Below are 22,041 nucleotides of genomic sequence, written 5' to 3' on the forward strand. Positions count from 1 at the left end.
GCAGAGCACGGAGGATTTTTTAGAGCAGCAAAATTCTTCCATACGGGACAAGCTGCGGGAACGTGGGCATTTAGATAGTGGCTGGGGCTCAGGAGCATCAGTCACATATTCCTAAGGGAAGTGGGATGTCCCCAGAGTTCCAGCAATGAAGAGTCACCTATGGGCAACACAGAGGGAGGCACAGTTGTAAAAGCAGGGCAGGGAAGACGCGGAACAGCACCTGGGTTGCTGGAACAGGGGCTGGAGGAGAGGAAGGCAGGGAAAAAGAGGCTGTGCCGCCTGGGCAGATGTGGCTGTAGACCCCCAAGCCAAGAGGGTGGGAACTTCCGAAGGTGTCATGGAAACAAACATGGGGGATTTCAGCAATCAAGGAAAGACAGCATGTTAATAGTTGGAGAGATGTATGAACTGAACAACAAAGTAGGCGATTCAGCAGGAATTTATGTCCTAGTCTGGGCAAGTGAATAGGTGATGGGTGTAACTGGTACAGCCCAGTGCCATGCTGACCCTAATGCAGACCCTTGTCATCGTGTCTTCTAACGCCCCAGTAGCCCCTACTCTCCACTTCCATCCCCAAGAACTAACTTTTATGTCTTGGAAAACAGAAGGCGCTCATCTACACAGGGCACCAGCTTTCTCGTCCCCTGTGCACACACATGACGTCCGTTAACAATCATAGCAACTGCAAACTCACAAGCAGAGGAGAGCAAAGCCCACATAATCAACGTGGCTCTGACCCTGTAGAAGTTGAGTTTCCTGTTCCAAGACTCTTAGCATTAAAATAAAGTAAGAGTTAAATACCAATAAATGTTCTTGGTTATTCCAAGAGTCCATCAAATTTTTTAGTGATCACCTGCAAACAAAAGATAACCATATTGTTCTCCATGTAACAAAGCATTTATGCAGTTTTCAGTGAAAAGTTAAACAAATGTAAACACCAAAAGAGTGGCTCCCCTACAAGAGATTCAATTAAGCATCAGCCCAACTGTGCGAAGACCATGTTGCAACACCATGACAGCCTGTTTTTCTGGTCATTATTAATCCAGAAACCTTAATGATGAACAACATTTGTGTTATTGTCTACCCAAATTTAATTTGTTTATGCAGCAGTTCAGTTAATCTTGCAATCTGTTTTTCTCAAACGAGGGCAGATAATGGAGACACCGTTCTTTACAAGTCTTCAGGCTTTTAAATGCTGATAAAATCAGGATTCTTCACTGGGTCTTGCCCCAGCTCTGAATTAAACCACTTTAAATGTAATTATGGAACCTGGCCTTCCAGCAGGAACATCCATTTAAAGAATTGATTGGCCAGGCTGTTCCACAAGGCATTTTATGAGCAAACGATTGCAATGGGGCCAGAACTGTAATTTATAAAGGCAAAAAAAGCAGGTAAATACTTTATTAGTGGTAATGAGAGGGTTGCCAGCTCACTGAATCTCTTCTTTCCTCACTAGCTACTTCACGGAGTCGTGGTGCATGGCCCTCTTCCACGATCGTTTTATTGATCTCAGGAAAGAGTTACACCAAATCTTAGCCTCCAAGGAGGTAAGAGTGATTAATGGATATGTGGATCATTCCTTGCAAATTTTAAGCAGTTGATAGTTGTTGATCATTTGGACTTTTTCCTACATTCCCATTTTATGGTCTTGCTTTTTAGACCGACTGTATTTCATGTAAACAAACTACAGAGTATGTAAGCATAGACAGGGATATTTCAGGGAAAGTGATTTTATTTAAATACTTTTATGGGGAGAAAATTTCTTTTCCCTTTTTGCAAGTAACTATATTTTTATTATCAGCTAAGAGTGTTGGCTGTTAACTGGATATGGGTTATATTACTTGCATGAAGATTGCATTCCTTTAGTTTCTGTCTGTATTTGCCAGCCATTTGCTGAGCATTCGTGTGTGTGTTGCTTTAAAGATGTAAAGAGAAGTCATCCAGATGTCATAAAGCACTCGTTCTGTAATTAAAATGTCTTTCTCAAAGTGATACAGCATTAATTTGAGATTAGGCTACATATTCCAAAGGCTTCAAACTCAGCAAGAAATTTGACTCTGCAGTGTATATAAATAGGAAAGTATTTGTGAAACTTCAAAGTAAATTAGGTCTTTCAAGACTAGAGTCCTTAGCAGAGTTGTGGAAAGTTAACACCTGTGCTCAGAGAGTGATCGAATATCCATCCTAGACTTTGCTTAGTGCAGACAAGGGCTGGGGCCTGGGTCAGTTTCCACGTCGTTTTGCCATCTCAATGGGCAATTCCTACATCTCCAGTGCCACTCCCACTTGAGAGCACCCACCAGCCTTGCAGGCTCCCATGGTGTAAGCTGCCTCATTGGAAAGCACAGCTGGAGATCAAGGACCAAGTGGCTACTACATTCTAGCAGGCAGCACGCGCCACCTCTCTGAGTCACGACAAGAACCCTTGGAAGTCGTTGGGTACTGGTGTTACCATCTTAATTTTACCAGTGAAGAAGCTGAAGCTTAGAGATTTTAAATAGTCTTCCATGCTGACACAGCCAGCCAGTGGCCAGGAAGCTTCAAACTCAAGGGTCTCTCACCCCAAGGCTGAGACCGTAGGCCATCTGGGGCCCAACTGCTTGTTCCAGAACCTTCTCATTGCCTGCAGTTTTACTCCTGGATCCCACGGGGAAATGTGACCAATTTACTAATATGAAGTAGGTTCAGATTGGGAACCCATAGGTTGAAAGTTTAAACCAAACGGAAATGTCTTCAGGATCCAGGCAGGTAAATGCAAATGAGGGAAGTGGAGGGCATGATGTCTAGATGCCAAGGTCAGATGCTGTGCAAGCCATTCGTGTGGAAATGCAGATATAAGTTAAAGATGCTCCCAGGTCAAACAGGTCCCTGCGCTTCATCCTAGGTATGCAGTGAGGTCACCTCAGACTGAAATCTGAACCTGAGTTGTGAGCCTGGTGAACCCTTACTGAACCCTACTCAACACCTCACGTACCTCCCTTCCTTCCAGAATGTAATTGCACATTTACTACTGCCCCAGTAGTGAAGATTTGTTTTCTAGTGATCCCAGCAAAACTCCATGACTAAACTTTATATTTTTATTATTATTATTATTTTTAGGGATGGGGTCTTGCTATGTTGCCCAGGCTGATCATGAACACCTGGGCTTAAGCTCTTCTCCCGCCTCAGCCTCCCGAGTTGCTGGGACTACAGGCGTGAGCCACCATGCTGGCTTCTGAATCTTTCTTAACCAGAGGTCCTCAGTTAATATTTTGCAGGGAGCCAAGGGGTTTTAGGCATCAAGCTTAAAAGGGAAGCTTTCCCTTCACCTTTCCAAGTAAACTATCAAGCCCAATGACATCCTACATGTTCATGGTACTCACTGACACACTCTCAAACTTTTATGCATGACCTGACATTTGCTGTGGACCAGTTGGCTATGAATGAACCCAGTGTGGACAGCAGGCCTAGTCTGTCAGTAGACCAGAAGTAGCCATGGACATTTGCCAAAGGCACACTAAGGACTCCCCAGCCATTCTTGTGGGTTTTCTAGATTTCCAGAAAGCAAAACCTCTGGAAGAAAAATCTCCATGGGGGATTGTTCTGTTTTCGGCATTTCCATTTCTGGAAAGGCCTCAGGGAGAGGTTGTGCGCAGAGTGATGTCTGTGCCGGCTCAGTGGGACTCCTCAGTGTGGCCTCGGGCAGATCCTCTGACACCTGTAGAACAGGGGCCGCTGTTTCTCCCTCAGAGGGCTGTGGGAGGAGTGTCGAGGCGATGCTGTGAGCACACGGCACAGGAGAATGGCTCGGTAAGTGCGGCCGCCACAAGCAGCAATGGCGGTGACAGTTACAGACAGGCTGACAGTGGAAGTGAAGGCCATATAAACAGACATGCAGGAATTTAATTCAAGAGTCTGGTAACAGGCAAATAAAATGGACAGCCTGCATAAAAAATAACAGCGATTCCCGTTCTCAGATATTGAAATGATGTGATTCATTTTGTTTCACTTTCTACCTTGCCTTCAGGGAAGTACAGAAGTTCAACCCCATTAACTGTGATATCCTAGAGTTTAGTATATCAATTTTCCTTTCCCTCCACACGTGAAGAAAAGAATAAAAGACTATTATCTATGACGGTTATTAGAAATCATCTCAAATCTATATATATATATTTTTTTTTTAAAGCTCATTATAAGATATCTCAAATCCTTTTGAGAAAGTAAAGAAAGGGACAGATTATAAATCCACTGGCACTGCGTTTTACAAGCCAAAGAGTCACTGGCCACAGTAAAATTTTGTGCATTCAAAATGATCCTTCAGAATCCTTTAAGAAAGATGTAACCATTATAAACATATACTCACTTAACAACAGAACCCCAAAATATATGAAACCAAGCTGACAGAATTGAAGGAAAAAACAGATAGTTCTAAAATGATAATTGGCGATTTCAATATCCCACTTTCAATAATGGATAGAACAACCAGATAGAAGACAATAAGGAAATAGAGGATTTCAACACCACTGTAAACCAGAACACTCCACTCAGCAGAAGAATGCACGTTATTCTCAAATGCACATGGAACATTCTCCAGGATATGCCACATGTTAGGCCACAAAACAAGTGTCGATAAATTTTGAAAGACTTAAGTCAGACAAAGTATATTCTCTAGCCACAATGGAATGAAGCTGGAAATCAATAACAGAAAGAAAACTGGAAAATGCACAAATTTATAGAAATTAACACACTTTTAGGCAGCCAGTGGGTCAAAGAAGAAATCAGAAGGCTTATTTGAAATACTTAGAGAAGAATGAAAACTAAAATACAACATACAAAAATGTATGGGATGCAAAGAAAGCAATTTTCAGAGGAGAATTTATAGCTATAAATGCCTACATAAAAAATTATCTCAAATCAATAACCTAATTTTATACCTTAAGGAACTAGAAAAAGAAAACCAAACTAAACGCAAATGCCAGGAGTAGGAAGGAAATAACACAGATTGGAGCGGAGATAAATGAAATAGAGAATAGAAAAATAAGGAAAAAATCAATAAAAACAAAGTTAGTTTTTTGAGAAGATCAAGAAAATGGACAAACCATTAACTAAACTAAGAAAAAAGACTCAAATTATTAAAATCTGAAATGGAAGTAGGGGCATTACTACCAACCTTACAAAAGTAAAAAGGAATTATGAGAGAATACAATAGACAAGGGTATGCCAGCCAATTAGATAACCCAGATGAAATGGACACATTCCTAGAAACAAACAAAAACTGACTCAAGAAGAAATAGAAAATCTCAACAGACCTATAACAAGTAAAGATATTGACTCAGTAATCAAAACCCTCCCCAAAAAGAAAAGCCCACGACTAGATAGCTTCACTAATGAATTCTACCAAACATTTAAAGAAGATTAACATGAATCCTCTTGAACTCTTCCCCAAAAAAAGAACTATTCTGTGAGGCTAGCATTATCCTGACACCAAAGCCATACAAACACCCTACAAGAAAAGAAAAATACAGAGCAATATCCCTTATGGATTTAGATGCAAAAATCTTCAGCAGAATATTAGCAAACCAAATCCAGAAGCATATTAAAAGGACTGTACACCATAACCAAGTGGGATTTACCCCAGGAATGTAAGGTTGGTTCAGAATATGAAAATAAATCAATGTAATATACTATATTAACAGGACAAAGAGTTTGGAAAACACTGTCATCTCAATTGACACAGAACATGAATTTGACAAAATCAAACACACTTTAATGGTAAAAACACTAAGAAAAACCTATTAACAGAAGGAAATGTCCCCAATCTGATAAAGGGTATTTATCAAAAACTCACAGCAACATCACACTCAGTGGTGAATGACTAAAAGCTGAAATCTTATCCCTGAGATCTGGAATAAGACAAAGATGCCTGCTTTCACCACTTATTATTCCACATGGCACTGGAAGTTCTAGCCAGAGCAATCAGACAAGAAAAAGAAATAAAGATATCCACACTGGAAAGGAAGAAGTAAAACTCTTTCTATTCTCAGATGATGTGATCCTAAAAAATCCACAAAATAACTATCAGAGCTAACAAGTGAAGTCAGGTAAGTTGCAGGATACAAGATCAACACACAATCATCAGTTGTCTACGTTAGCAATGAATCATCTGAAAATGAAATTGAGGAAAAATTATACTTATAATATCATCAAAATGAATAAAATACTTGGGAATGAATTTATCTCAAGTGGTACAAGACTTGTATACTGAAAACTACAAAACATTTCTGAAAGAAATTGAAGATAATCTAAATAAATGGAAAGACATCTATGTTCATGGATTTGAAGACTTCATATTGTCAAGATGGCAATACCACCCCAAACCATCTACAGATTCAATGTAATCTTTTCAAAATCCTATGGGTAATTTTATGGAAATACAAATCCTAAATTCATATGGAAATGCAGGGAACTCCAAATAGCTAAAAATATCTTAGGGCAGGTAGAGATGGGGAAAGGACCCAAATTGAAGGACTCAACATTTTCTGATTTCAAACCAGGACAATGTGGTATTTGCATCAGGATAGATGTGTAGATCAATGGAATAAAACAGAGGATCCAGGCCAGGCGCAGTGGCTCACACCTGTAATCCTAGCGCTCTGGGAGGCCAGGGCAATTGGATTGCTAGAGGTCAGGAGTTCGAAACCAGCCTGAGCAAGAGCAAGACCCCATCTCTACTATAAATAGAAAGAAATTAATTGGCTAACTAATATATATAGAAAAAATTAGCTGGGCATGGTGGCACATGTCTGTAGTCCTAGCTACTCGGGAGGCTGAGGCAGGAGGATTGCTTGAGTCCAGGAGTTTGAGGTTGCTGTGAGCTAGGCTGACGCCACAGCACTCACTCTAGCCTGGGCAGCAAAGTGAGACTCTGTCTCAAAAAAACACACAAAAAAACCCAGAGGATCCAGAAGTAAACCTGTTTACAGGAATTATTAGGGAAATGCAAATCAGAACCATAGTGAGATACCACTTCACACCCACTAGGATGGCTAAAATTTAAAAAGCAGGTAGAAGGAATAAATGTTTGTAAGGATGTGAAAAAACTGCAACCCTTGCATTGCTGGTGGGAATGTAAAATTGTGTAACTGCTATGGAAAATAGTTGGATGGCACCTTAAAAGTAACACACAGAATTACCATATGACCTAACAATTGGACTCCTAGGTATATAGTCTAAAGAATTCAAACAGGTGTTCAAAATGAACACTTGTATATGGATGTTTGAAAAAGCACTATTCAGAATATCAAGAAGGAAACAACCCGAAAGTCCACCAACAGAGCAATGGATAAACAAATGTGGTCTATGCACACGATGGAATAGTATTCAGCCATGAAAAGATGTGAAGTACTAATACATTCTACAGTACAGTAGATGAATCCCAAAACATCATGCTCGAAGAACAAAAACTATATGATCATTCCAATAAATGCAGAGAAAACAATTAATCATCAGGGAAATACAAATTAAAACCATAATGAGCTATCTCCTCACATCTGGGAAATGGCTGCAATCCAAAGATGAAAGATAAAAACTATTGGCAAGGATGTGGAGAAAAGAGAATGCTTGTACACTGTTGGTGGAAATGTAAACTAATACAGCCATTTTGGAAAATGGTATGGAGATTCCTTACAAAACTAAAAATAGAATTACCATATAATCCAGCAATCCCACTTGTGGGTATATAGCCAAAGGAATTGAAATCAGTATGTCTAAATCAGTATGTCTGCACTCCCCCGTTCATTGCAGCATTATTCACAATGGCCAAGACATGGAAACAACTCACGTGTCCATAGACAGATGAACGATAAAGAAAATGTGGTGCATATACACAATGGAATACTATTCAGCTTTAAAAAGACGGAAATTCTGTCATTTGCAATAACATGGATGAACCTGGAGGGAATTAAGCTAAATGGAATAAGTCAGACACAGAAAGACAAATACTGCACGATCCCATTTACAAGTGGAATCTATATACGTCAAATTCATAGAAATAGAGGGTGGGACAGTGGTTAACAAGGCATGGGGTAGGGGGTTGGGAGCATGGAAAGAAAGGGGAGATGGTGTTCAAAGGGGACAAAGTTTCGGTTACACGGGAGAAATGAGGTTAGTGACCTTGCACAGCATGGGTGCCTAAAGTTAATAATGATGTACATTTAAAATTTGCTCAAAGAGTAGATTTTATATGTTCTCACCACAGAGAAATGGTAACTATGTGAGGTGTTAGATATGTCAATTAGCCTGATTTAATCATTGACAATGTGTACGTGTTTCATGGCATTGCATCGTACCTCATAAATATACAAAATTATTATTGGTCAATTTAAATAATATTTTTTAAATAATTCAATTAAGAAAGGAGCTTTCAGAAGATTATGAAAAACATAACATTATGCTAAGTCTAAGAAACCAGACAGAAAGGTCACATATTATGTGTGGTACGATGAGAGGTGAGTTGATCCCAGGTGAGCACCATGTGACGGGAGGTGGTCACACAGGGGAAGTGGCCACACTGTGATGGGAGGTGGTCACATGTGAGAGGTCACACTTCAAGAGCAAATGTCCAAAAGTCTCTTTACAATAGAGAGCAGTGTTTGCCTTGGATAAACTTAAAAATTTCCATTTTGTGATCTTACACTACTTACCCCAATGTCAGAACAGCATCATACAATGAGTCGAAAATCTTCTGTAATTTTATTAAGTTCATTGTTTTATTTTGGTTTGATACAATTCTCTAGAAAAATTAAGGAAGAAAGAATAAACCTCCTATAGGTCACAGAATATATCCGTGTGAACACATTGGTGGCACTTGAAGTTTTCATCACCTCTAATACATAGCTCTGGGCATCTGCTGGCTTTTCCCTCTCACTGCCTTTGTGTGGCTGTTTTAAATCCAAATTCCTGGGACCTCCACTGACTGTTATTCAAAATGTTGGGTGTATAATCTCTGACATCTACCCATGTCTTGCTTAAATAACCAAGTGATAATTACACTATGCCTCCATATAGCTTTAAATCTATTTTTCTATCAATAAGTTCTTACCATTAATAAATCAATGATCCATTAAAATCCTGTAAGTAATCACTTTTTCTTTCTGTTCATAATAAAAAGAATTATTGGAAGTAAAAATAAATATACAAAGTCCACATGACTCTTCCTTTAGGTTGATGTTCAAGGATCACAGAGTTCAAAAAGCATGCAGCTCAAACCTGGGTGAAGTGCTTTTTACAACAACCCCACTATGGAGGGGGAGATATGTGGTGAAGAAGCAAATGTAGCAAAATGTTGACTGTGGAGTCCAGACAGGGTGTGTGTGCAGGTGTCCACTGTACAGTTCTGTCAACTTACCTCTGTGTCTGAAAATTTCTATAATGAAATGTTGGGAAAATCTCTACTATATTATAGATATGCACAGCATATGATTCTCAGCTTCAAATAACTTTATTCACTCTGAGTCCTGTCTTTAAAAACATCAATGAAATTGGACTTTATTACGAATTTGTTCTAAGGTTTTAAAATCCTATTTCTTGGGGATTGTAACCAAGTAAACTAAACTATCTAGGAGTTCTCAAGTAAAAAGGTTTAATCACTTCCTTTCTTATTTTTAAAACAAACGTGACCTACAGATAATTTTTATTTGAAAATTAAGGGCTTGAAATTACTAAATCCCTGGTGAACCTTGAGGACATTATGCTAAGTGATCTAAGCTGGTTACAGACAAATACTGTACGATTCCACTTGCATGAGGCACCTGGAGTAGTCGAAATGATAGAGACAGAGAGTAGAAATAGCGGTTGCCAGGGACCGAGGGGAGGGAGAGATGGAGAGTTATTGTTTCATGGGGACAGAGTTTCCGCTGGGGAAGATGAAAACACTTCTGAAGATGGATGGTGGTGATGGTTTGCACAGCAATGCGAATGACTTAATACCACTGAACTGTACACTTACACACGGTTAAAATAATACATGTTAATGTCATATATATTTTGCCACACAATTAAAAATATTTTTTTTAAAAAATTTTAAAAACAATTAAAAATACTTCTTAAAAAGCTAGAAAAAAATTACCATCCTGGGGGAGCTGAGCACGATCTTTTCATTTTAGCGAAACTGCCTTGTTACTGTGCAGACAAGTCATGACTGTATCTGGCCTCTTACTGTGTTTTACAGGAGGAAGAACTTCCTTCCATAGAACAGTTGGCCTATCAGATAGAAAATGGAGAAATAAGCCTGATGGAGAAGCCCAGGACGTACCTCAAAAGAGTTTTCCAGGAAACCATCTACAAGCCCCTGATGGAGAAGAGCATCTTGAACTACCTGCAGTATAACCATAACCACCTGCCCATGTACGCGTGGCCAGGCATAATTTAGCTGTGGCCAGGGTCTCCCCTTTATTGTTTTCATACATGTAGTTCCTAGAAGTGCTCTGTGGAAACAGAAAAGGTCTCCCAAGCCTGGCTTGACAGCCAAGTGCGAAGTGCCCCCCGTGATTGTGTGGACTCTTCTCCGCCTCTATTTGTCCCTGTAGCTTCCTGTTGCTCCAGTAGGTGGCGCACGGCCGTGCGTCTCCGTGCTGGGGCAGGAGCTTTGCAAATAACTAGGCATGTTCCTGTGCAGAATAATCCATTTTAGCAATAAAACGAGATCACACTGTGTAAAGCTTCTTTTTTAGCATGGGTGTGATTCTGTTTTGATTTCCTGGAATTTTCTGCCACCACTCTTGTTAGTTCTTCGCATGTTTATTCGGTAATACTTGGTGACAAAAAAAAAAAAAAGAACATCACGTGCCCAGAATGGAAAATTAGTAAAGCAGATGTTGAGATATTAAATCTGTAGTCTAGTATCAATAGCTCTGATTGTGCAGGAAAGCTTACATGACCTTTGGAAAGGAGGAGGCTGGTAGCACAACCCCAGTATTTCTATTTCGTGTTGTAGATAGGGAGCACACAGCTGCTGGCAAACCCGAAGATCAAGGGATCTGCACACAGGTTCTAGATTTTTAACATGATAGTGGGAAATTAATCTAGTTCATTTTCTTTGACCCTGAGCATTGTTGCTTTGCATTTGGGGGGGTCCTCTGTACATGTCACCTGTAATGCAGATGAGAAATCCCTTTTCTTATAAATAAAGCAAATTAATTGCCCACTAGAAAACACATGGATTCAGGAACTAGCAGGAACAACACATAAATAATTGTTTTTATTTGTGTCTCTCTTAGTAATAGTGTGACACAATTTTTGGCCAGCAGGGCTGAAAACTAGATTTCATGAATGTAATTCCAGCTTTTGTTCATTTTTTGTATTTATGTAACATTTAGCAGAAGTTGGCACAATTATAAGGATTACACAGCTATTAGAACGAAAAGTCAGAATTGGCATTACAAAATTATACACACAATTATCAAACTCTCTGCTACAAACTGCTTAATTATTTGGAACTACAAAGTTGTTTGATATTTCTCAAAAAGAAAATTGTTCCATAACACCGGACTCTGATTTTTCCAAGGCAGGCAAAAGCAAGCAATAAACGCTGCTAATTCCTTCACACGTACATTTTATACACATGCATGGGTCATTTAGGGGGAGGGTCCGGCATTAGCCATATGGTACAAACTGTGTAACTTGAATGGGGAACAATCGCTACTGGTCCACTCTTCAGAATTCAGACCCAACACACGGTGGAACCATATTTCAAGGGCTGGTGTGAATGAGTCAGCTCCAGCCCTCCCTCGCCCCTTTCCCCTGAGAGGACCTGGGTCAAACTCATCAGCAAATGGAGTGAGTTTCTGTGACAGGTCCAGGGACCCTTGGATGGAGATTAACAGAACAACCTCAGTCAGAGGATCAACAGTTACGACTTCTGTGACCAAGTATTAGCATTAAAAAGCCTCTAGTCACATAAAAGTGACCCCAAATGACAATATCAACCTTAATTCCAAATCATGCATAAATCTGACAATAACAGTTGTCCTCTGCTGCCAATATATTTTACTCTACAAATCATATTGGATGATGGTATTTTTATCCTTGTCCCACACTTAGAAAGTGGGCAATTCCCTGATTCTAGGCAATTTAGCATATATTCAAAATAATTTCCTGAATCTAAGAATTTTAGCATGTCTGTCCAGACTTGGGAGCTTTATCACTGAAGAACAAGTTTTCTAAGAATAAAAGAAGAATTCAAGAATCATTGGCCGTCACTTGAAATTGGCTACTTTAAGGGCTTTGGGAGAAAAAAGCTGACCATAAAGCCTGGCAAAAGAAAGGGTTTCAAAGAGACCAATACTTGGACTTGGTGTGCCCAGGGCATAAATTCTGTAGAGACTAAAGCAGGCTTGAAGTCCCTACGTATTTCAGCATTTGCTGTTGAGCTGGGGGCGTCCTGGGCTGTAAGCCTAATCTTGGAATTCAACAGTTTTAAGCAAAGATTATTGACCAAAAAATACCAAAGTTAATTTTCCAAAGTTTTTTTTTTCCCCAAAATCACACGCAACGACCCCACCTACTGATGCTTAATGATCTCCTGACAGAGGCCGGTTTGTGATAAAGAGTGGAGCCTCCTCCTTTCCAAAAATGGCTCCTTGTGCTTTTACTGCACTCGGATATCACAGGCAGGGCAAGGAAAAACGAAAGATGAGGTGAGTGAGGGATGGAAACACTGCACGGAGGATAAACTGTAAAGCCGGCCGATCAATATTTACCCTAAGAGGAGGCAGAGAGGGAGGGAGGGAGCGCGCGCGCGCACCCGGGAGAGAGAGTGTTAGCCAAGACACAGGGACAGGGGCTCCAAAGTCGCCGCGTGCGAGGAGCTGTTGATTGTTTTCTGGTTGAGAGAAGAAGTGACGATAAGGCTGGGATAAAGTAAGCGCCGGGAACGGGGCACGGAGCCCGGCAGCTGTATGCTAATGCTCGCAGAAACCAAGCCTCCGCGTCCCCCATTAAAGCAGGCGACCAGGAGGCCACACATCACTGAACAAATAGGCTCTCTCCAGACAAATAAAATAACACACGTTGGCCTGTGGGGAGGGGGCGAGAGAGGAGTGGGGGGAGTGAGAGGGGCAAAGAGTGGGAGGAGAGCGAAGAAGGGGGAGAGAGAAGGGAAGAGAGTGGCGGAGAGGAGTGGGAGCAGGGAGAGAGGTGGGGGAGAGGGAGGGAGAGAGGACAGCCACCCGGACGCAGAGGTGAGGGGACAGACCGAGAGGAGAGAGGGACAGGAAGAGAAGGGGGAGCGGAAAGAGAGAAGAGGGGTGAGGGGAGAGGGAGACAGGGAGAGAGATGAGGGAGAGGTGAAACAGGTGGGGAGCCAGAGTGGAGGGGAAAGAAGGGAAAGACAAGGGGGAGGGAGGGAAAGTCAGGGAGAGACAGAGGAGGTGGCTGAGAGGAGGAGGGAGAGGGGGAAGCGGGAGAGAGCGAGGGCGAGAGGAGGGGACGGTGGCGGTGGGAAGAACACCCTCTCCAACCCGAAGGGCAGGACCCAGGCCAGGGCGCAGAGTGCGCCCCGCTGGCCCCGAGCCCGGCTGTCTCCAAGTCCCCGTCCACCCCCACCGAGGCGGGGGAGGAGGTGGAGTGAGGGGAGGAGGGGAAAGGATGCGGTCGCCGCGGCCTTTCGGCCGGGTTTGCTCGGGTTTGTGGGCTCCTTTTCTGAGACGGAGGCGCGCGGGCCGAGAGGCCGCGGGCGCCTCACAGGTGGAAGCGGATCTTTGGCGCCCCTGGTTCAATGTCATCTTGGCCAGTTCAGTGCCCTCCCGACTCTTTCTGTCATAATTCTCTGGTTACGACTGTCCCACATTTCCTGGCTTTTGCCAACACCGCCCCGCTCGGGCCCTTGTGCCCCCTCCTCGGGCGGGACGATCCCACGGAGGCAAAAACAAACAGCCCTGAGGGCACTTCAAGGAGCGTGCGGTGGCCCCGACGGCACAAGCGGGAGGATAAAGGAGGCGGCCAGCCACCCCGTCAGCCCGCGGCCGAATAATGGGCGCGCAGCAGATTGCCAGGGGCACTTGAAACTCGAGGGGAGGGAAATAGTTGAGCGCCGTCCCTCCCCGCGCTGGGCGCGCGGCGCAGCCTCGCGGATTCTCCCTTGTTCGCTCTCTTTCATGCACTCTCCTTTTGTGTGGAATTATTTAAACGGGAGATCCCTGGCAGCTTTATGCTAATGCGCCGAACAAAGGCAACGGCCTGCGGGCGGGGGGCCCGGAAGGTGCCCGGAGGCCCGGCCAGGCGGGGCGGCGGGCGGGCGGGCTGCGCGTGTCTCTCGCGTGCCCCTGGGACTGACACAACAACCCCTCATTCCTGCAAACACAAAGCCTCCCCCGGGCTCGGGCCCGGCGCGCAGGGCGCACAGAGGCGCGGCCCCCTGCGGGCACTGCGGCGGGCACTGCGGCGGCAACTACGCGCGGCTTCTGCCGGGTGGTGGCTTATGGGGACCGAGGGCCAGAAGTAGGGGCCTCTGTGAAGCCAGGTCTGCAGCAGAGTGGGGACACGGGGGACGCTGACAACTCCCCTCCTGCTGTCCCCAAACGCCCTACTTGCCGCGGAGTGAGACGGCGGACCCGCCCGTCTCCTCCTGTGAGTTCAGGAGCTGCCTGTACTCTTCGACACCCCAAGGAGCCAATTCCTCTGCCGAAGTTCCCCGCTTTAGCGCTCATTTCCAAACGTCGCGCTTTCTAGAATCTCCCTGGAGTCCTGACTTTCATTCGGAACCGAGCCTGGGATCACAGTGAACCCCGGCGCGCGCCCTGAAGGCAACCCTGCACACCAGGACAGGAGAGCTTGGGGCGCCTGCGGCCTCCAACTCCGCAGCCTTGGGAGGAAGAACCCACAGCGGGGTCTGCAAGGACAAGAAGCGAAGAGGCCCCCAGATTTTTACAAAGCGCAGGCCAAGACTCCGCGGAGAGAAAAGGAGTTGGCTGGAGCGGGGCAAGCACACTTCTGTGGCCTGCCTTGAATCCTTAAGCTCACGGACTCCCAGGAAGCCCCCCTAGGGGGTGGCAAATCGACGCTCAGGGTTTCCCCCAACTTAACTCCACGCCGCCCTGCCTCCGAACCGCAGCGCGCAGAGGCCGGCCGCGGGGGCGCAGTGCGGCGGCGCTTTGCTCTTCCCAGAGAAAGACAATCTCGACCCGAAGTCCCCATCCCTGCGGACGCGCAGACTCTGAGAAAATCACGCAGGAGGCGGCGGAGACCCACACGCCGGTGCTCGGCTGCACCCGCTTGGACGTCGCTGTGTGCGCGCGCGCGCCTAGCCCAATTCTTGCCCAGCCCCGGGAGCTGAAATGAGTTCCCAATACTTGTACCTTTCAAGTTTCCAGTTATTTTGACCGTACCCGTCTGAAAGCAGGTTTCATTTCCGCTGACAAGACTAGAAGCCACAAATAAAGAAAAAGAAACGGATCCATTGAATCTCAGTATATCAACAGAGTTCAAAAGAATCTCTTGGCTAAATTCAGAGCCCTGTTTGTTGTATTCACTCAGGCAGGAGTTTTGTTTTGATTTTTTTGTTGTTGGTGGTAGTGGTTCCCCCTCCACCACCAAGCCTATTGACAATTATGGGTGTTGTTATTTTTTTAGGGATTCACAAGGTGACTAACTCTCCCCATTATCGGTTATCTGTTGAATGAAAGGAGTGTTACATTGCAACACCAAACACCCTGCAGTTAGTTGGGGATGAAGGGCTGAGCCCCCTCTCCCCCGCCCCCGCCTTATTATTCCACAATCCAGATGGGATTCGTGATTAGAAAATAAAATTGGCCAAAGCTGTCTCGGAATCCTTTTCCCACTTCTAATTTCATCAGCAGTATTAGTCAGCGCTCAAAGGAGCAAGGAAATAACATCAGTCCCTTTTGCATAGAAACAGTTATACATTTTGGAAAAGTCATTGTAAGATTTCTAACTTTGTGGGGGGACTAGCATTCATCACAGTTAGCATTTTTTAAACTGGGGTGAGATCTTTTCAAATTTTATGTATTCGTCTCTTTTCAGTGTGTGGGTTAAATATCACAAACATAAAAGCATCAAATATCTTTCCCTTGATTAACCAACTTGATTAACCCCTAAATTAACTAACCTAACAACTGTCCCCATCACAACTAATAAGTAATAACTCATGTGGACTCTATTTAAATATCGGTTCGACTTCTACGCCAGGGTATTTTCAGAGGGAAAATCCGAAACAATTAAATACCTTCAGTGGAATTAAGCATAAGCAAAACTCAGCAAAATCTGTCTGGGTGCACGGAACTTCGCAGGAAAATGTTTCCTTCTCTTTCAATAAAGTGACATTTTCCTCACCACACAGGGCATTTTGTGGGGCTTTTTGTTATTTGTTTTCCAGGGACGGACGATCGGGGCCTCTCGGCACTCGCGGGGTTCTGCCCCGGTCCCCCGAGATTCTGCCTTTTGTGTTTCCGCGGGGCTGGGCTGGGGAGAGGGTGGAGGCCGCCCGCCGGCTCCGAGTCCAAACGGGCCGGCGGCGGGGTGTGTGTGTGTGTGTGTGTAGGGGGGTCTTCGCCGTTGTCTTTCCTGGTGGCACAGGGGAGGCGGCTTGTCCTCCCCGAGGCCGCAGGCTGCCTCCGAGGACAGATTGCCCCCCCTCCCCCCAGCCGGCAGCACGCGTCTCCTTTGCGTCCAGATTGGCCGCGACCGGCGCTCAATAGCGGGAGGTTAATTTCCTTCACAAAGGTGAAGGGGGCACGGCTCCGGGGGGGCCGCGCCCAGACAGGCGGCCCCTTTATTCCTCAGCGCCTTGATTGGAGCCCTTGATTTAGCATCTGATGTCAACCGGCAAACAAAATGCCCGCTCCGAATGAAAATGCATGAGGCCGCGCCAGGAGGGAGGAAAGCAACTTCAGTGGGGCGCGCGAGGCTCCCGCGCCTTCGGGCTTTGGCCAATTCGACCCAGGTTCATCCAGCCCCGGGCCGCACCGAGGGTCCCGGCGGCCTGCGCGTGCCCCGCCAGAGATGCCAATCCCCGAGCCCCCAGGAACTTAAAAGAAAAGTTCAGAAATTCAAGTTCCTTTTGGAACTCGGCCCAGCCCTCCCCCCACGCCAGCCCCGCTGCTGCTGGCGACTGAAGACGCGCTGTGCCAACTGCTCCTCAAACTCCGCCGAAGCCTGCCTGAGCCCGCGGCCGCGCCGAGGCTTCTAGCACGGGCTTCGCCCGCGGCCGCAGCCCGAAGGCCAGCTCCTCCGCCCGGACTCGGAACTCCGGGGTCCCGTTTCCGCTGGGACCCCGGGTCCCACAGCCCACCGGTCCCACTGCGGGCGGGGGCTCTAGGCCGCCCGGACGTCGCAGCTACTCTCGATGCTTGTTTATTTGCCCGACACCACGCGGAGCTCCCGCGCCTCCCCGCACGCCCGCGCGCCCGCAGCCGCACTCAGGTCGCCCCCGCGCCTGCCTCGCCGCCCGCCCCCGCCCAACAGCGCGCACAACTTCCCCCTCGGCTCCGGCTCGCGCATTGAACCCTCCTGACATATTTGGGGCCATTCTTCTCCTTTGTTGCTATTTTGCTCGCGACCCGCGGGTAATCCCCGCGCGGGAGGGGGGCGTGCATTGTCGTGCTGATGGACGGGCCCATTTGGCGGCTCCGCGCCCCCCGGAGGAGAGACACAAAGCCCAGGCACGTGCGCCTCCCCATAGAGGAGCAGCAGACCGTGAAGGGAGGCGGGGCCGGGCGTGTGCCGGGGCCGGGCGGGGCGGCGGCGCCGGGCGGGGCGGCGAGGGGCGCGCGGGGGCCCGCGCCCTCAGGTACATCTGGCGCACCTACCGGGCGACCCCGAGTCCCGGCCCCCTTTTTGCCGCCCGAAGCTCTCCCACCCTACCAGGCAGAGGAGCTGCGGGCGCGCTGATTGGCTCCGGGGGAAGCGGGAGGCGAGAACAATGGCCCCCTCCCCCCGTTAAAAGGGAGCGGCCGACGGACCCGGGGACAGGGACGGGCGTGCAGGGCGCAGAGCCGGGCCGAGCCGCCGCCGGCGCCACGCGAGTCCCGCAGCCGCCGCGCCCGGGCCATGGGCCGGGGGCACTGAGGGCCGCCCGGGCGGAGCGCGGAGGTGGGACCGAGCCAGTGCCTTGCCCTCGCGCCGCGCCAACATGCCCCGCGGCTTCCTGGTGAAGCGCAGCAAGAAGTCCACGCCCGTGTCTTACCGGGTCCGCTGCGGCGAGGACGGCGACCGAGCGCTGCTGCTCTCACAGGGCTGCGGGGGCGCCCGCGCCGAGCCCCCTGCGCCGAGCCCGGGGCCGGGGCCTCTGCCGCCGCCCCCAGAGCGCGCCCATGCGGCGCTCGCCGCCGCGCTCGCCTGCGCGCCGGGCCCGCCGCCGCCCCCGCCGGGCCCGCGGGCCGCGCACTTCGGCAACCCCGAGGCCGCGCACCCCACGCCGCTCTACAGCCCCACGCGGCCCGTGAGCCGCGAGCACGAGAAGCACAAGTACTTCGAGCGCAGCTTCAACCTCGGCTCGCCGGTCTCGGCCGAGTCCTTCCCCACGCCCGCCGCGCTGCTCGGAGGGGGCGGCGGCGGCGGCGCGAACGGCGCGGGCGGCAGCGGCACCTGCGGCGGCGACGCGCTGCTCTTCGCGCCCGCCGAGCTCAAGATGGGCACGGCGTTCTCGGCGGGCGCCGAGGCGGCCCGCGGCCCTGGGCCCGGGCCCCCGCTCCCCCCCGCCGCCGCCCTGCGGCCCCCGGGCAAGCGGCCCGCGCCCCCTGCCACCGCCGCTGCCGCCGCCGAGCCGCCGGCCAAAGCAGCCAAGGCCCCAGGCTCCAAGAAGCCCAAGGCCATCCGCAAGCTGCACTTCGAGGACGAGGTGACCACGTCGCCGGTGCTCGGGCTGAAGATCAAGGAGGGCCCGGTGGAGGCGCCGCGGGGCCGCGCGGGGGGCGCGGCGCGGCCGCTGGGCGAGTTCATCTGCCAGCTGTGCAAGGAGGAGTACGCCGACCCGTTCGCGCTGGCGCAGCACAAGTGCTCGCGCATCGTGCGCGTGGAGTACCGCTGCCCCGAGTGCGCCAAGGTCTTCAGCTGTCCGGCCAACCTGGCCTCGCACCGCCGCTGGCACAAACCGCGGCCCGCGCCCGCAGCCGCCCGTGCGCCGGAGCCCGAAGCTGCCGCCAGGGCAGAGGCGCGGGAGGCGACGGGAGGCGGCAGCGACCGGGACACGCCGAGCCCCGGCGGCGTATCCGAGTCGGGTTCCGAGGACGGGCTCTACGAGTGCCACCACTGCGCCAAGAAGTTCCGCCGCCAGGCCTATCTGCGCAAACACCTGCTGGCGCACCACCAGGCGCTGCAGGCAAAGGGCGCGCCGCCAGCGCCCCCGGCCGAGGACCTACTGGCCTTGTACCCTGGGCCCGACGAGAAGGCGCCCCAGGAGGCGGCCGGCGACGGCGAGGCGGCGGGCGTGCTGGGCCTGAATGCGTCTGCCGATTGCCACCTGTGCCCAGTATGCGGGGAGACGTTCCCCAGCAAGGGCGCCCAGGAGCGCCACCTGCGCCTGCTGCACGCCGCCCAGGTGTTCCCCTGCAAGTACTGCCCGGCCACCTTCTACAGCTCGCCAGGCCTTACGCGGCACATCAACAAGTGCCACCCGTCCGAAAACAGACAAGTGATCCTCCTGCAGGTGCCCGTGCGCCCGGCCTGCTAGAGCGCGCCCTCCTCCCGCCCCCGGAACTGTGCCTTCGCTTGGAGACCCACAAAGAGAGCGCGCCCTGCATGCCCCACCCCGCGTCCGCGCTGGGGGCGCCCCCCTGCCACCGGGTGAAAGTGTCGTCTCCGCTCCTCTCGGTGTGGCGTGACGGTAACCCCGATCCTCTCGTTGTGACTCCTTTTGGATCCCCCGTTTTTTGTTGTGTCCCCCCCAGTCCCCATGGCGCAACAGGAGCCCATCTCTTTCTGTACAAGGGGAGAAAAGCTGTACGCGTTTGTCTTGTGGTTCGAAGCCTCCCCTTGGAGGGCAGAGGCTGTTTTTCTTGCTAGTATTCGCTGTGTTCATGGTCTAGAAATGCGGTTTGCTCTCGCCTACCAATCTCTGCTCTCTATGTATGTAGCGTACGGGTTGTTTTGGGTGAATCTTGAGGAATAAATGCCTTTATATTTCACAGGCTGTAAATTGAACTTCCCACACGATTAGCTTTATTATGGCTTGTGAACTGCTGGAGTCTGGCTTTACCTTTTTGTATGTGAACAAATCAAATTGCTTAAAAAAGAGTTTTCTTTAGTATAGCCACAAATGCCTTGAACCGTTGTCTGTTTGGGATTGTTTTTGGGGGGAGGGAAGGGAATTTGCAGAAGATGCTGTAGTAACTGCCTCAATATTTCACGTAAGACTTTTTTGTTTGATCATCTTTGTTGAGGTAGGACTATATGAGTTCCTTCTAAATGTATATGTTGATTTATGAGTAATTGTTATTTATTCTTTATTTATTTATATTAATTATGAAGATTATGATATTATTTGATTGCAGATCTTTTTTTTTTTTTTTTGGTGCGCTTTGCCCCCTTGCCACTCTTGACATTTCACTGTGCATTTTAGAAGAGAGCCTTTTTCTAAAGGGATCTGCTAAAAGTTTTAACTTTTATACCTGTCTGAGTGAATTACAGGCAACCTACCATTTTATTCTGCTTGGAAGGGTCCTTGAGGCCCTTGTACAACCGACAGCTCTTACTTTTAAATGCAATCTCTTTTCTACATACATTATTTTCTTAATTGTTAGCTATTTATAGAAAGCTTCAATAGAACTGTTTCAACTGTATAACTATTTACTATTCAAATAAAATATTTTCAAAGTCAAAGTATGGTGGACTGATTTCTGTAATCACATGCTTTCAACAAGGATTTAAAATACAGCTTCTGATTTCTTAAAAGCTAACTTTATTTTTTATTAAACACACACACACACACACACACTACCATGACCAGGGTCATCAGTTTTTAGAGCTAAACCCAAACTGTTCGATTCTGCGCCCCTGGCAGTTCAATGGTGTAGCCTTGGAATTGGCTAATTGGAACTGCAGCCTTTTTGGGGTCCTTAGTAATGTGCTGGAAGGCAGGTTAGAATGAAGGCCCCCAACACCCTATCAGAGAAATGTAGACTAGACAAGTGTCCAAAGGAATCTATCCTTTACACCAACGGGGTGTGGGAACATCACTTTCATTTCACAAATCCTTCATTTCCTGACACGTTGAGTCTCAGGGTAAAAGCAATCCCTCGAATAAATAAAGTGGGTGGGTTTTGCTCATTAAGTATCGACTACAAGAAAGTAGAAATGATTCTACAATCAGATTTCCAAAGTAAGAGAAGCAAACCAATTCACATTTAGATGTAACGAAAGTTAAGCAAGTGGGGTAAGGAAATAATTTTCCAATCAGGTGAACAATCTATTGGGGGGGGGTGATGGAGCACCATCTGTCTGGGGTATTAAATTTAATAACAGGTAATTGCAATGTTTCCCGTTATGTGTCACTCAGCTCTTTGAAGAACAATTCTGACTTTCACCAGTGAATATTTTGTTTTCCTCTGTCTCTGAAACATTTGATTAAGGAGCTGTGCTAAACTTCACAATTGTGCATTCCCTTCCTTTTGTGTGTTTTTGTTACTTTTTTCTTGAGGCCCACTAAATCTAACATTGGCCCACCAAAGAGGTCTTGGGAATCTATACTGTATCGAATCTTCAAAGAGTAGCTGGAATGAGGGTGGGAAGGGCAGTCCATGAGGCACTTGGATGGAAAAATTACTGAAAGAGATCATTTTCAGATTCTGAGCCTAAACCTAACTTTTTTGTGGGAGAGGGCTTAGTCAAAGGCTTAGCTAGCAAGAACATTGAATATCTCCTCACCCCCCTCGTTTTTTTTGTAAGATCTGAAACAGGCTCAGAATAACAATGAAGGAAAAACCACTACAGGTAAGTTGCCTCTGGGACTAACTGCGCATTGCTTTTTTATTACTGATGACTACATATTTTAACAATTTAGAAAATAAAAGACAAAAGTTCAGGGCTGGTATGATATAAAAACATAAGGAC

At 47.7% G+C, this 22,041-nt stretch overlaps 2 protein-coding genes across 2 annotated transcripts in view; both read left to right on the forward strand.

The window, feature by feature from the left end:
• CFAP61 (cilia and flagella associated protein 61) overlaps window positions 1–10,767 on the forward strand; it is a 263,247-nt gene extending 252,480 nt beyond the window's left edge. The window contains exons 26-27 of the mRNA XM_012757361.2: window positions 1,457–1,547; window positions 10,208–10,767. Of these exons, the coding sequence (XP_012612815.2) occupies window positions 1,457–1,547; window positions 10,208–10,408 (292 nt within the window). The 3' untranslated portion in view covers window positions 10,409–10,767. The remainder of the gene's footprint in view (window positions 1–1,456; window positions 1,548–10,207) is intronic.
• A 7,193-nt stretch (window positions 10,768–17,960) lies between these two features.
• On the forward strand, window positions 17,961–20,811 carry INSM1 (INSM transcriptional repressor 1). The gene has a single exon (XM_012757364.3). It carries the CDS (start codon window positions 18,125–18,127, stop codon window positions 19,661–19,663), a length of 1,539 nt encoding a protein of 512 aa, XP_012612818.3. The 5' UTR covers window positions 17,961–18,124; the 3' UTR covers window positions 19,664–20,811.
• Window positions 20,812–22,041: the final 1,230 nt, after the last annotated feature.

The sequence above is a fragment of the Microcebus murinus genome, chromosome 16, assembly GCF_040939455.1.
Source record: "Microcebus murinus isolate Inina chromosome 16, M.murinus_Inina_mat1.0, whole genome shotgun sequence".
NCBI lineage: Eukaryota > Metazoa > Chordata > Mammalia > Primates > Cheirogaleidae > Microcebus > Microcebus murinus.

Excerpts from the sequence above, each read along its gene's own strand:
- INSM1 (XM_012757364.3), top strand. The coding sequence starts at position 18,125 with ATGCCCCGCGGCTTCCTGGTGAAGCGCAGCAAGAAGTCCACGCCCGTG.